This window comes from Choloepus didactylus, chromosome 2, assembly GCF_015220235.1.
Source record: "Choloepus didactylus isolate mChoDid1 chromosome 2, mChoDid1.pri, whole genome shotgun sequence".
Classification (NCBI taxonomy): domain Eukaryota; kingdom Metazoa; phylum Chordata; class Mammalia; order Pilosa; family Megalonychidae; genus Choloepus; species Choloepus didactylus.
In genome coordinates this window covers 229,241,331-229,257,749 of record NC_051308.1, presented here as the reverse complement: position 1 = coordinate 229,257,749, position 16,419 = coordinate 229,241,331, and the positions used below count along the sequence as shown (strand labels likewise).

Here is a 16,419-nt window from a genome sequence, read left to right as displayed (position 1 = left end):
CTGAATAAACAGAAGGGCATTCCATGTTCATGGACTGAAAGACTAACATTAAGATGTCAATACTACCCCCAAAGCAATTTATAGATTCAGCAAAATCCCAATCAAATTTCCAACAACCCTCTATGCAGAAATGGAAAATCATCAAATTTATATGGAAAAGTAAGGGGCCCCAAATAACTAAAGCCATCTTGAAAAAGAAGAATGAAGTTGGAGGACTCACACTTCCCAATCTGAAAATTGATTTCAAAGCCACAGTAATCAAAACAGCATGGTAAGTGATTGAAAATGCCTACTTGACCACAAGGAGGAAAAAGAAAAGTAACAGACTAAGGTAACAGTGGCTAAGAGATCTCAAATAGAGTCGAGAGGCTATCCTGGAGTTTTCTCATATGCAAGCTCCAGCGAGGCATCCCAAATGGCCATAGTATGCCATGCCTTACCAACAGTAAGTAGTCCAGAAATAAGTAGGTCCCTAACTGAGATTCTATAAAAGATTCACTAAAGTTCTCTCTCTCAGAAACTTAAACCCACCAGTGTTCCTATGCCAGACAAGTCCTAAAACCCAGAGGCAACAGCATCTTTAAGAACAACAGTCAGATGCAGGCCCCTTCCCCATACTGTCAACACCCTTTTTCATATATGAACAAGATAGGGCAGTCATTTGCCTAGACATCCCTGAAGATCAAGAAAGTGATTAAACAAGAGGACAGGGTAGCAACAGACAAGATAGGATTTAACAAAGGATTACGAATACTGAAACTTTATATATATATTTGTTTTTAGATGTTAGGGTATTAGAATACCTAGAAGGAGATAACTGAAATGGTGGCACTGCAACCTATAACTTAATTCTTTGAAATCTGCTCTATAGCTATTCATTGAATTGTGCTTTGAAAGTTTCCACCTTTCTGTATATACCCTATATTTCACAATAAGGAAAGAATTGAAACTGTGGAACTGTAACCTATAACATTTTTTTAAATTACCTATATAATTGCTTGTTGAGTAGTACTTTGAAAGTTAACAACTTTCTGTATATATGTTATATTTTACAATGGAAATAACCGAAATTGTGGAACTGTAACCCATAATATTCTTGGAAATGTGCTAACTACTTGTTAACTCATACTTTGGAAGTTATCACGGTTATGTATACATATGCATTCACAATAAAAAAATGTATTAAAAAAAAAAAAAAAAGCATGGTAGGGGAGAGAAAATACCATGAAAAAGCCCTTGATCAAGGAACAGATAATGAAGGTCCGGAGGGCCTGCCCTGCACAGGCACCCTGCCTGGGGGCTACCCACCTAGAGAAACACCCAGTAGCCCCCAACCCACCCAAATGCACTACCTACCACCAGGCAGGGCCCAGGAAGAAGGGAGGGTAGGAGGAAGGGTCTCAAACAGGAAGGGGAGGGAGAGTAAGTAAAGCTAAGTAAAATAGTTAATAAAATTTACAAAAGGAACAAACATCTATAAAAGCAGATTGCCCCGAAGTGTCAGGGCCTCTCTCCTCTCATCTCTTTTCTTGCAAGAGTACCTGCATGTCCTCTCATATGCATTCTTAATAAAACTTTCTACCTGTTTACTCAAAAAAAAAAAAAACCCAACATGGTCCTGGCACAAGGACAGACAAGTAGACCAATAGAATCAAATTGACAGCTCAGAAATCAACCCTCATGTTTATGGTCAACAGATTTTCGGCAAGGTGACAAAGACCGAAAAAAAAGTCTCTTCAATGGTGCTAGGAAAACTGGCTCTTCATCTGCAAAAAGAAAAGGAGGCTCTCTACCTTCAAACCATGTACAAAAGTCAACTCAAAATGGATAAATGACCTAAACATAAGAGCTGGAAGTATCAAACTCCTAGAAGAAAATGTAGGGAAGCATCTTCAGGACCTTGCATTAAGGCAATGGTTTCTTAGATTTTACATCAAAAGCACAAGCAACAAAGAAAAAAATAGATAAATAGGACATCATCAAAATTAAACACTTTTGTGAATCAAAGGATTTTATCATGAAGGTAATTTGACAACCTGGACAACGGGAGAAAATATTTGGAAACCACATATCCGATAAAGGCTTAATACCCAGAATATATAAAGAAATCCTTCAACTTAACAACAAGAAGACAATTTTAAAATGGGCAAAAGACTTGAATAAACATCTCTCCAAAGAAGATAAACAAATGGTCAGCAAGCACATGAAAAGATGCTCAACATCACTAGCCATCAGGGAAATGAAAATCAAAACCACAATGAGATACCATTTCACACCCACTAGAATGGCTGCTATTGTTGAGAATGCAGAGAAGTAGAAACACTCATTCATTGCTGGTGGGAACATAAAATGGTATAGCCACTGTGGAAGACAGTTTGGCAATTCCTCAGAAAGCTAAGCAGAGAACTACCATATTGCCCGGCAATCCCACTACTAGGTATATAACCAAAAGAACTGAAAGCAGGGACTCAAACAGGTATTTGCACACCCATATTCATAGCAGCATTACTCACAACTGCCAAAAGATGGAAGCAAACCAAGGGTCAATCAACCTAGGAATGGACAAATAAAATGTGAAATATACATACAATGGAATATCCCACTATAAAAAGGAATGAAGTCTTGATACATGCAACAACATGGATGAACCCTGAAGCCATCATGTTAAGTAAAATAAGCCAGACACAAAAGGACAAATATTGTATGGTCTCACTGATTTGAAACAATTAGAATAAGTGAACTCATAGTCAGAATCTAGAGCATAGGTTACCAGGGGATGCGATGAGGAGAGGAATGGGAAGTTAAGGCTTAAAATGTACAAAGATCCTATTTGAAATGATGGAAGTGTTTTGGTAACGGATGGTGGTGACGATAGCATAACATTGTGAATGTACTTAACAGCACTGAAATGTATACCTGAATATGATTAAAAGGGGAAATGTTAAGACTATATATATGGTAACACAGTAAAAATTTTTTTTTTAAATCCATGGAGCTATACTACACAAACAGTGAATCCTAAATTAAACCATGGACTTTAATTAATAGAACAATTATAAAAATGTGCTATCAACAATTGTAACAAACACAAAGTGTTGGTGGCAGAGTGGTTTATGGGAATCCTGTACTTCATGTGCAACTGGTCTGTAAACCCACAACTTTTCTAATTTAAAAAAAAAAAAAAGAACTCTTAACAAGTCAACAATAAAGACAAATAAAATTCAACTAGGCAAAGGATTTGAACAGCATTTCCCAAAAGATGACAAATGGACAATAAGCACATGAATATATATTCAACACTGTTAGTCATTAGGAAAATGCAAATCAAACCATGAGATACCATTTCACACCATCTAAGATGGCCTAAATCAAAAAGACAAATACTGTTGCCAAAATTGTGGAGAAATTGGAAATCTCATACATTGTTAGTAGGAATTTAAAATGGTGCTCACTATAGAAAACATTCTGGCATTCCTCAGAATGTTACACATGGAGTTATCACATGACCCAGCAATTCCTCTCCTAAGTACATACCCAAAGAGAAGTGAAAACATATGTCCACACAAAAACATTCATGTGAATGCTCACAAAGACATGAATAATGTTCACAGCAGATTATTCCTAAGAGCCCAAATGTTCAAACAATCCAAATGTGCATCAACTAACGGATGAATAAAATGTGGTATATGGCATTTAATTTGGCAATAAAAAAAAAGTGGATCTACATGGTGGAAAGAGACGCTTCAAGGTTCTGCCCCCCATAGAAGATTTGAATCACCAACAAGAACTGGCAGAAGCATCTTTCTCAAAAATGCAGAAAACAGTTAAAGGATTGCAGTAACAAGGTAAGCGCCAAATTAAGAAAAAGGCCACTTAAAAGCAGTAGGATCTCGTGGTACCATAGCTGGCCCCTCCTCCACCTTCACCAGCTTGATGCACAGCCAGGCTACACTCCCAGTGCAGATTCCCGGTCCCAGTTCCCAAGGGAGCAGAGTAACCCTCCTGCACATACCAGGAACATGTATGCCCGACCCAATCCATCTGTGGGAGAGCATTCAAGTGGCTGTCTGGGACAAGGGACATTCATGCAGTACCAGGGACCATGAAGAAACTGTTTCCTAGGGAAGATGAGACACTCCTATCTATGTAAACAGGGGAGTTCCTAGTGCCACACACACATACCCAAGACAAGAGTTATGTACAGAAAGGAGCATGGAGGCCCCTATACTGCGGCCTGGAGCTATTCTCCAAAATCATTGTATGGATAAACTCCGAAGGAGAGCACTCACAGGTCAATCTGTAAAGACTAGGAAAGGTGTTTCCTTTTTTTTTTAATTGGCTCCTAGCATCCAGGAAAAGCTCTGTCATAACATTATCTGGATACAAGCTTAAGGAATAAACACCTCTGAGTCTAATTCCAGCCATAACACATTAAAGTATCAAAATGTTCAGTTTCAACAAAAGATTACAAAACATACAAAGAAACAGGAGAAAATTAAAGCATCAGAAACCATCAATGAGGGGGACCAGAACTGAGACATACCAAAGACGTCAAAAAAATGGTCCTGTGGCCTTGGCATCAAGGGATTGAGAGTGCCTTCTTGACCAAAAGGGGGAAAAAAGGTAACAAATAAGGTTTCAGTGGCTGAGAGATTTTAAATAGAGTTGAGAGGCTATCCTGGAGGTTACTCTAATGCAAGCTCCCACTAGATATTCCAACTGGCCACAGTATGCCATCCCCTAACCAATAGTAGTCCCAAAATACCTAGGTCCCTATCTGAGACTCTATAAAAGTTTCATTCACTTGTTTACTTTTCAGAAACATAAATTCTCCGGAGTGTTCCTATGCCAGGTAAGTCACAAAACCCAGAGGCAACAGCCTCTTCGAAAACATCAATCAGATGCAGCCCCCTTTCCCATAATGTCAACACCCCTTTTCAACATGAACAGGTTAGGGTGGTCACTGCCTAGATATCTCTGAAGATCAAGAAAGTGATTAAACTAGAGGAAGGGGTAACAACAGACAAGATAGGATTTAACAAAGGATTATGAATAATGCATCTTTATACAAATATTTTTTTAGATGCTAGGGTATCAGAATAGCTAGAAGGAAATAACTGAAATGGTGGAACTCTAACCCATAACATTCTTTGAAATTTGCTCTATAGCTACTCATTAAACTGTACTTTGAAAGTTATCACCTTTATGTATATATGTTATATTTCACAATAAGGAAATAACTGAAATTGTGGAACTGTAACTCATAACATTCTTTAAAATTTGCTCTCCAACTACTTGTTAAATGGTGCTTTTAAAGTAATCCCTTTTCTGTATATATGTTATATTTCACAATAAAAAATGTTTAAAAAAAAAAGGTCCTAAATATGCTCAAAGAGCTAAAGGAAAATATAGACAAAGAACAAAAGGAATCAGAATACCAACAGAGATATATCAGAGAGATGGAAATTATGAAAAGGAACTAAACAGCTGAAGACCATGGTAATAGAAAATTTAAATTCCCTACAGGCTTCAACAGCAGATTGGAGCTGGCAGAAGAATAAATGAACGTGAAGATAAGACAACTGAAATCAGCCAATGCAAGAAGCAGAAAGAAGAAACAATGAGTAAAAGTGAACAGAGCCTGAGGAACCTTTGAGACACCAATATATGCATTATGGGAGTCCTAAAAGAGAAGAAAGAAAGAAAGGGCCAGAAAGAATATTCAAATTAATGGCTGAAAACTTCCTAAATATAACAAAAGACATGAATACATCCAGGATGCTCAAAAAACTCCAAACAGGATAAATCCAAATAGACCCACACCATGACATAATACCATCAAACCATCCAATGCCAAAGACAGAGTATTCTGAAAGTCGCCTGAGAGAAGCAGTGTGTCACACAAGGGGGCCTCAATAAGATTAAGTGCCAATTTCTCATTGGGAATCATGGGGGCAAGAAGGCAGTGATATGACATATTTAAACTACCGAAAGCAAAAAAATGCTTACTAAGAATCCAAATCCAGCAAAACTTTCAAAAATGAGGAATAGATTAAGACATTCCAGATAAATAAAATCTGACAGAAAAAAAAAACAATAGATAATAGATTGAAGCTGAATGAAGAAGGCACTCTGCTAAAGATGACAACATGGGTAAATCTAAATGCCAGTACTATTAACATTTTGATTTGTAACTCTACTTCTTACTTTCTACAGGATGTAAAGGCAAATGCATAAAATATAACAATAAGTCAGTGGTTTTCGACTCAATGCATAAACATAATTTGTGACAAGAACTACATAAATGTGGGGGTCAGAGGGGTATAGGAACATAGTTTGTGTATACCACTGAAGCTGCTATCAAAGCAAACAAGAATGTTAGAGATTTAGGATGTTAAATTTAATCCCCATGGTAGGTACAAAGAAAATATCTGAGAATATGCAAGCTCACAGAGACAAAAATTAAAGTACAGGTTGCTAGAGGAGAATGGCAGGGAAGCAGAAGGAATGGGGAGTTAAAATGCATAATGGGCATAGGGTTTCTATTTGAGGAGATGGGAAAATTTTAGTAATGGAAGGTGGTGGGCATACTGCAACACTGTGAACCTGAGTAATCCCACTGCATGGTATGCTTGGGAGTGGGAAAGTTTATTATTATATATATATGTTTCAATAATCCTTTTTAAAAGAGCAATTGAAGAGACAATGACAATTAATGCAATAGATGCGCCTGAACTGGATCTAATAATGGAGGAGTAGAAAAGGCTTCAAAGGACAATATTGGAACATATGAAAAAATTGGAATATAGACTATTAAGTTTTAATATCGATGTTAAATTTCTTCAACTTGATAACAACACTTAAGTTTGATACATAAGTGAATATCCTTGGTCTTAAGAAATATACATGGCAGTAGTAAGTGTTCAAAGAGACTGATGTATATAGCCTACTCAAGTGTTCAGAAAATGGTCTGCTACAGACAGACAGATTGATAGATAGCTGGATCAACAGATTAATGGATAGACAGAATGATAGAATGATATGATAAACGCAGTAAAATGTCAAAAATAATCGATCTGTGTATCTGGAGGGAAAGGGATATGTTGGAGTTCTCTGTTTGAGGTCTGTACTATTTTTGTAACTGTTCTGTAAGTTTGAAAGTATTTCAAAATAAAGTTTTTTTTTAAAAAAAAAGAAAGAAATGAAGTACTGATACACGCCAGAACATGGATGAACCTTGAAAACCAGTCACAGAAGACTACATGCTGTTTTATTCCATTTAACTGAAATGTCCAGAATAGGTCAACCATAGAGTCGGATAGTAGATTAGTGGTTGCTTAGGGCAGAAAGAATTGGAGGGAAGAGGGGAGTGTTAACAGGTTTCTTTTGGGGGTTAGGAAAATGTGCTAAAATTGATCGTAGTGATGACTGCACAATTCTGTGAATATACTCAAAACCACTAAATTGTACATTCTAAATGGTGAATAGTAATGGATGTGAATTATATCTCAGTAAAGCTATTAAAAAATAGTAATGGCTTCACATAAGTAAAGTTCAACCTCCTCATCTTATATTCATTCAGTCCTCTAGAATCTGAATCTAGTTTCTCCAGTAATTCACCACAAGAGTCCTCTACTCCAAGCATATAGATCAGATCCTTGCAACCCAGCAAACACCACGCTTATTTTCAAATCTTTGTCCATTCCAGTCTCCACTTCACAGTAACTTCCCTCTGCCCATCCAAACCCTAACCTTTCAGTTCAAATTCTGTTTCTTACCCTATTTTTCTAGGGCCTAGAAAAAGGATCAGGAGTCATCTTACTCATCTTTTCTCACATTCTTCCCTTCTATCTTCAAGGTTCACTCCTTCCCATTCTCAAAGTCAAAATACTATATTGCAGCTCAAAACTGGCCATATTCACTTTCTATTTCCATTTAATTTTTCCTCCTTATCATTACAAAATTGTTTTTAGAAATACAACCCTGTTTTGTTAGACCATCTGTCTACATATTCTTACCTGATACATGTACACTAAGGAGAAAGATGGAACTAGCAAAAAAAATCAAGGCAGTCTAATGCCACTTAAATTTAATATTTAATATTTCCAAACTTCAATCTACTCCACCCCCCACCCTACCCCCATGAATCCCTTATGGTCTTCTACTCCTTCCTTCAATCACACTTTATAATACTAATAATTCCTGAAAACAATTAAAGGAAATCAAGGAGATATCATACATGTACACAATACATAACTAACAAATAACCACCCTGGCCACCATCTTCTTTTTAAATGTAGTATACTTGAACATACAGATGAAGATAGGTTCAAATGACTAATAAAGATATACAACTGTAGGGGGAAAAAAATCTCTGAAGTTACACTGACTTCTAATGCTGTATGATACAAAAGCATCACAGGCACAGTAACTCAAAAATGTTTGATATTGATAAAAATTCAAACTCTTCTTTTCCTAATGTACAGTCAACACTTCTGAGCTACAAGCCAAAGGTGATAGAATCTTCCCAGGAAAATCTTCCCAAAAGAACAAAAATAGTTTTTTACATTCTAAATTAATTAACAATTAACAAATAAATTAATATTAACAAAACAAAGTTAATACTAAACTTAACTTAAAAGTGAGCTTAAATGCTGACAGATGAATAAGTAACAAAATAAACAAGATACAAAACTATATATGTAATCTGACCTTTGTTAGTTACAAAAAGTACAGAATTTAAGTCCACTAAAATTAAAGTCCATAGAAAAAAAGACAAGAAAGAAATATAGCAAAATGTTAACAGTTATCTCTGTATCATAATGTGCCAGTATGAATATATTGTGTCCCCCAAATGCCATTATCTTTGATGTAATCTTGTGTGGGCAGACGTTATCAGTGTTGGTTAGATTTTAATTCTTTGAGTGTTGCTTTGGAATGTGCCCCACCCAGCTGTGGGTGATGACTCTGATGAGATATTCCCATGGAGGCGTGGCCCCACCCATTAAGGGTGGGCCTTGATCAGTGGAGCCATATAAATGAACTGACTCAAAGAGAAGGAACTCAGTGCAGCTGTGAGTGACGTTTTGAAGAGGAGCAAGCTTGCTAGAGAGGAATGTCCTGGGAAAAAGCCATTTTGAAACCAGAACTTTGGAGCAGACGCCAGCCACGTGCCTTCCCAGCTAACAGGTTTTCCAGACGCCATTGGCCATCCTCCAGTGAAGGTACCTGATTACTGATGTGTTACCTTGGACACTTTATGGCCTTAAGACTGTAACTGTGTAGCCAAATAAACCCCCTTTTTATAAAAACCAATCCATCTCTGGTGTTTTGCATTCTGCAGCATTAGCAAACTAGAACACATAATATTATGGGTGATTTTTTACTTCTTCTTTTCTATATATTTTAAATTTCCTGATTTAATTGTGTTATTCTATTTTAATCATAGAACAAAATTTTTAATAATAAAATTTGACTGTAGATGTTTTTTCTCTTCGGCCTTTATATCAGCCCTATCCTCAGTTTCTATACTTCAAATATAATTCAGTCACTTTAGTTTTGTAAACTGGGTCATTGCTATTCCATCTCAAAGGAAATTATGGAACTAATTTCAATTCAATTAAACCTCAGTGCAGAACTATTTTAGGACAGCCTTGAGTACTAAAAGTGAGTTGTGAGGCCATATATTTTAGCCCTAAACTGACCTTAAAACACACTCGCAGCCTTCAACTTACTTAGTCAACAATTCAACAAATATTTACAGACTACCTACTATCTCCCAAATACTGCTTTAGGTGCTGGCAATATACCAGTGAAAACAACAGTCAAAAACTCAGCCTTCAAGGAGCTTACGTTCTATCAATAAAAATTAATGTTTCATAAGAGCCAGATAACATGCAAGGGCTCAAGAAAGTACAAAACAACTACTAGTTAATAAAGGCCATAAAAACTGACAAATTTCAAATGCATTTAAAATAGTTTAAACTATCTCAAATTTCAGCTGAGGCTACAGGAAAGAGGAAAAAAACCACTTCTGGTTGGCAACAAGCCAAAGAACTCAGTTCAGAAGCAGCTTGAATCCTGCAATATGTTATTGATGTAAATCTTAGCTGTAGTTTATAAATTGCGTCAGGTCATTGTGCCTGGCTAATAATCAAAAAATTGTTTCCTATTTATTAGCTCAAAGTATTATTCCTAAAGTAAAAACTGGATTTAGTCAGAACTTAACTTTCCTTCATACCTCACAATGAAGGGCACCATCGCCCACAGCAAGCGAGCATCTGACCATGGCAACCTTTTTTTTATGGTCTCAAGCCACCCCACTACTATCTATACATTCTTTACTGCTAAAATCATAGAGGTGTTTTCAGTCTATTTGGCTAAAGCTAACATTAATAAGCCCAAAACCAGAGGATTCTTTCTCATATGAGCAAGTTGCCTTCCCTCCGATCCGTGTTAGCATGCTCCTAATACTAACAAGCCACCACAGAAATGTGTCACTACCATCAGACAAGTAGACTAAAAAAACAATTTTCAGTCTCTGTAAATCCTTTGCCTCTACTGACAAGAACATAAACTTTGAAATAAAGGTAATCAGAAGAATCTGCAGAATCACAAACCATTATAATTCAAGAGATCACAGAACACGTGAATCCAACCCCTTCATTTTAGAAAAGGGGATATGATGAACAAAGCAGTTATATGACTAGTACAAGATATACACACCTATTAAAATGGAAGCCACAAACTCAAATCCAGATTTTCTGACTTTAATCAGGTATATTTCTCAATATGCCAAGCTAAACCTACTTAAATATTTTAAGAATGGTAATAAAGGCTAGCAGGTACTGTTTCCAATTCAAAGACTAATATCAAAAGGGCAGCGGTATCACGATGAAATTGGAAGACCAAGAAAGAACGCACTACAAAGACATATGTATCTCATCCTCACACACCATTCCTGAATTATGATACAGAAGATACCCCCAATCCATAACAATGGTGTTTTGATAGCCACTTTCTCTGGTACCTCCTCTAGCTTTTCTGCTCCTTCTAAAAACCTGAAATATGACTGAAACCCATTTATTAAAAGTTCTAAGCAGGAGCAACAGCAACGGAATTGGGAAAAGTCATTGGCAGAAGAAAGCAATGTAAACCTGGGTTAATTCTTACTCATCCTTCTAATTTAGTTCAGATGTCAACAAGGAGGCCCTAATTCCTCCTTCCCCCAGGACCCAACTCTTACAGAACTATCATTGCATTTAACTCACCATAATCTGTCTGATTACTTTTCTGGACCAATTTCTCTGAGAGCAAAGATTATATCTAAGCTTTTCAACCCAAGACCTAGCACTGGGTCCAGCATACAGCAGGTGCTGAATAAATGAACAAATAAACTTACCATATATATTGAAATCCCAAGATATTGATAAAATGTGGAACTCCACGGTGATTTAAAAGTGGTTTCTCACATTTTTAGCAGTCCTTTATTAAAACCTTATCAGAACCACACTGTAGAAAAACACGACATATAAGGCCTCAGGAGGTTTAAATTCTCAGTTTGACAGAAAATATCTCACTCTGAAACTCAAAGACGTAGACCAGGGACTAGCAGCAGCTGCAGCAATAGCCAATGTAACTCAGGAATCTTCCTTCTGTTTCTGTCTCCCTATCTCCTTCCTATAAAAGGATCTGCCCTCGGTATTCGACTACTTAGGAGTAGAGATTGTTGACCACTATTTGATCTACAGAATTCTAGTTGCTATTTACTAATGCTATTTTGCTTGATGATTTTACCTATCACCAAGCAATATGCAGACTTGGTGAAACATAGCTCAGCATAGTAGAAAGTGCATTTATGGGCTTGGAGCCAGTCACAGCTTCACCAACAGCTAGGTAGATAAGCCTGGAAACATTATTTAACTTCTCTGCACTGCAGTTTCCTCAACTGTAAAACAGGCACAATACCTAACTCATTAGGGTTCTTGTGAGAATTAAATAAAATCATGCTTGTATGGCTCCTAGGCCAGTAGACACTCAATAAATAGATACTATTAGAAGTATTATTCAAATTTTGTTTTGGTAGAGAGGCAAAAAAGAAAAAAGGAAAGAGAGACATTATTGTCTTTAGCCTGTAAGATAAAATTGAAAATCAACACAAAAAATAAAAATGAAGGAAAATTATAATACAAAAAAAGCAACAGAATATTGGCTGTTAATATGTATTTCTCATATATCTATGACAAAATAGCTAACTGGGACACAGGTCATTTTCTGGTTGCCACAGGCCTTTGCCAAATTTAGCTCCTGCAAAGAACTCACTGCCCTGACTTTCTTAACCAAACTGGTTGCCCCAAAGTATCAGCAGCCCTGAGAGAAATTACACTCTGAAGTCTCTGCATCTAAATAGAGAGAAAACCGTGTATTCTTAACAGACTGCAAAATCAACCCGTTTTAGTCAGAATCGTTTGGGCACCTGAACCCTAACTTGAATTACCTGAAGAGTGAACAATTTCAATCTGAAGGGCTAGGGTTTTTAATGGGGGCCCCGAGAACCCCCTGAAATTATAAGCAAGATTTTCTGCATATGAACAGTTTTCTGTGGAAAGAGTCTATACAACTTTCATCAAAATATCAAAGTTGTTACCCAGAAAAGGTTAAGAATCACTGTTAAGATTTTCAACAGAGTGTCCTGGAGCCTCAACTCGGAAATTGGGGTGAACATATCTCAAGGCAAGTATTCTGAAGAGCCATAAACTGTAAGTTTCAAGTTGGATTATGCTACAGAAAGTTTAAGCATATTTCTCCCTTGCCTTTAGCACTTCTCTTATTAAGAGGTATCTTCTTCTTCCAGTTTCCCCTGCCCCCCACTTTCCCAGAAGACAAGCCTTCCCTTTACAGTCAAAGGCCTCTACTTGAATTGGCCTTTTGGGCCCTGGAGTGCTATACTGATGCCTAGTTAGCAGGTTTCACTTTACATTCATATCCACTATTGCTAACATTTCCCTTCATTTCTTATTTGTCATTTGAACACTAAGTACAAATAAAGAACACCTTATCAAGCGAAGTTCCTTGTAGTATTGTTACAAACTTAAAATGCTGCCTATGTGTGCAAAACATGAAAAAAAAAAATGCTGCCTGAACTTACTAATTCAAACACAACTGTACCCACTTATCTGAGAAACCAACGAAACAGCAACTCCAGTTATTCACTCAACCTCAAAGCTTAAATGTTATCAATTTATCTCGTGATGACCGCTTGATTAAATACAAATTTTTACACCCCCTTGGGACAGAAAAGCAGAAACCTTGCATAAACGCACTGAGTACTGCCATCTGTCCTTCATCCAATTTATCTGCTGTGAAAAAAAATGCAAAGTATTCGTACCTAAGATGTAAACTGAACTGAACTTCATTACTCTACAGAATTGCTTTATTTCGATAAATTTTTAATCAATTCGCCCATGACCACTATAAACACTTCAACATTAGATAATGAAACCTGTAGCCCATACTTCATATATCATAAATACAAGCTTTTAGATTTCAGCTATTGTAACATTTCAGTGTATAAAGCAAAGAGAAACTAAAATTTTTGAAATACATCAAGCGAAAAATTATAACTTTAGCTTCAAAGTTGTGTAAGACAAAGTAAAATCTTAAAGCCACATAAAATAAGTATCCTATATTACTATGAATAATTTTAAAAATATCTCCACTGGAAATACATCTTAAATTTATCCCCTTTAACAACTGCTTCTTTTACTCAAAAGAAAATTAAGTTGCACATTAGTAATTACATTTTTGTTGCAATCAGCTAACAACTTTTTAAAGTCCTTCCTTTGTTTAATGCACTAAGAAAAAGCACACTTGAAACACTTAAGTCACCACCCTTTGTGTCCAGTCAAATAACACACCAAATCCACCAAGCACTGTCATATTCAGCACTGCGGTCTTATTACTTTGTACATCAGGAACACATACTACATGATTCTTTTGTTTAATTGCCAGAATAGCTCAAATATCAATTAAAGAATGATTTGCTTGGTAGCACAATACAGAAACCTACAGCCCTAACTAAGTATGGACAATAGGGAAAAAACACTGAAAGGAATTTAAACTCAAAGTATTAAATGAAGATATGTTTAAGAGATATGTTTAAGAGATCAAGCACTGGACTCTGCCTTGAGGTAGGCAAACCAGCTAACCTTTTCCCCCACAGTAAACAACAAGGGACACTGATCAAAACTAACCAGCTTTCCACTAACAACACTAAAGTATCACTACCTTTCTTACAGTAAAAATTCTCATTGGTGAACACTTCTTAATTGAACAGAATCATGCAGAGTAAAAACATTATGAAATCAGTAAACACATCATACTGGAATGGAATTTATACTCTGGGCCACACTAACTGTATGAAAAACGCAATGAATACGCGCTAAGAATGTGTAAAAACACAGAGAAAATGACACTTGACAGAAACCAAAACAATGACCTGAAATGACTCAAGAGGGTAGATGCCTTTCCCTCCTCAATGAAATCAATACTGACAAGAATCAAACTACAGACTGTGAAATAATCAGTGGACCTCGCAGCAGTTGCTTTCTTAATTACTCAAACACCCTACTCTAAAAGTCAAAAGATGACACAAATACAAAACACAAGACATCTAACATCCAATGATTATTTATTGATTTACACAAATACAACGGATGGGGGAGGGGTGCGTGATGAAATTGTCTCGGGTAGGTAATACCTTTCTAAATTTCCGTGGACTTCATGAATTCAACGTCTTACCTTCACCGGCTAGTTTTCTGACTAAAATACCTGGTCACCAAATTTTTTCAATCAAAGCTGTCCAAAACTTCTACAATCAGCAAATAACATGAAACTAGACACATTCAATCCTAGGCTTTCCTCCATGAGCTCTGGTACCCTCTAGACATGAGGCCTATGAAGAGCCCTTTAAAAATGTTCAGCATTAACACAAGCCTTCCAAGACTTTGGGGGTGGTGGGTAATGTCAGTTAACTTCCTCTTCCTTTAAAAAGGTCAAAGACAGGGAAGTGTCCGGTGTAACATTTCCTCCTTAGATCGCGTTCCACCGCAAACCACATCACAATGTCAAATCGCTAAGAATCACTGGCCAGAGGGAGAGTCTTCTGTAAATTTTCACCGTAGATTTAAAATCCAACTTACCTCGGAAACGAGCTGATTAGTTTCAAAAGGAAATTTACCAATAAAGTTTATTATGTATTAATAATAATAATTAGGGAAGCCCAGCAAACCTCGCTGCAGGGGGAGCTGAAGGGAGGTGAGCAGGGTGTAGTAGGAGGGTGTAGTCCTCACACCAACCACAGAAAATCCTTCCCTGCAGTGTTGGTCCCAGGCACCAGCAAATCCTGCCTAATTAAGGGGGGGTAGGGGAGTCCAAGGGAGGAGGCGGCAAGAAGGGGGAAGGGCCCCCCAGCTCTCAAAGGGAAAGACTGCAGAAGCATGGGCCGGTTGGAGCTAGTTTTCTCAGTATTGCAGAGGGTCCGGTGGTACCCCGCAGTGCCGCTGTCCGGAAACCCCTAAAGCTCCGACCAAGCCCGGTTCGGGGGCCTGAAGGGCAGCCCCCTTCCTGGCTGCGCTGTGGCGGCAGGCAGGGCGGTCCCCGGAAGGGGCCACAGCCCCCTGGTCTGCGGCGAAGAGAGCCGAAGGGGCAGCAAGAAGATGAAAAGGATACTGTTGGGGCGCCTGGGTCTGGAGGGCCCTGATGTTCGGGTGAGGAGGGGCCGCTGCTGCCGCCGCTGCCGCCGCTGCCGCCGCCGCCGCCGCCGCCGCTGCTGCCGCCGGGTGAGGAGGCGGTACCGCTGCCGCCGCCGCCGCCGCCGCTCCGGTGCCGGGTCCGGTTCCTGCTGCAGCCGCTGAGCCTGATTTCAGAGCCGGTTTCTGCGGTAAACTCATGGCAAAGCGAAGCCACCAACCCCCCCAGAGCGGGACCGGGCGCGCCGGGGTGCAGGGGCCGGGGGCAGCGGGGGGGCGGGATGGGGACAGACCCGGGGAGGCGGCGGGAGCGGGGTTTCGGGGGGAGGTTGGGAGGAGGAGGAGGAGGGGGCCGGGGCCGGTCACACACGCCCGCCGCCGCCGCCGCCGCCGCCGGCAGCAGCAGCCGCCCCGCGGGCCAGCACCACCGGCTGCCGGTCTCCGTGACAACGCGACCCCAGGGGGGGGGGCCGGACCCGGCGGGGGCAGGAGGCGGAGAGACCGGACCTTTCACGGCAATATCCTCATGGGCCGGCGGCGGGGGGTCTTTATCCCCCTCCCCAGGGGAAGCGGCGCCCTTCTTGGTTACGGGGCTCAGGCGATGCCGGCGGATTTTCTTCACTCAACGAGCAGAGCATCCAACATGGCGCTGCGGCCGCCTCCAACAGTC

General features: G+C 38.9%; 1 protein-coding gene across 16 annotated transcripts in view; it reads right to left on the bottom strand.

Moving 5' to 3' along the window:
• EIF4G3 (eukaryotic translation initiation factor 4 gamma 3) overlaps positions 1 to 16,090 on the bottom strand; it is a 443,721-nt gene extending 427,631 nt beyond the window's left edge. For 14 of the 16 annotated variants that reach the window (XM_037828262.1, XM_037828266.1, XM_037828268.1 and 11 more), the window contains exon 1: positions 15,730 to 16,090. In XM_037828262.1, the coding sequence (XP_037684190.1) occupies positions 15,730 to 15,950 (221 nt within the window). In that variant the 5' untranslated portion in view covers positions 15,951 to 16,090. The remainder of the gene's footprint in view (positions 1 to 15,729) is intronic. The other 2 variants (XM_037828265.1, XM_037828273.1) reach the window with 2 other exon arrangements.
• Between the last annotated feature and the right edge of the window lie 329 nt (positions 16,091 to 16,419).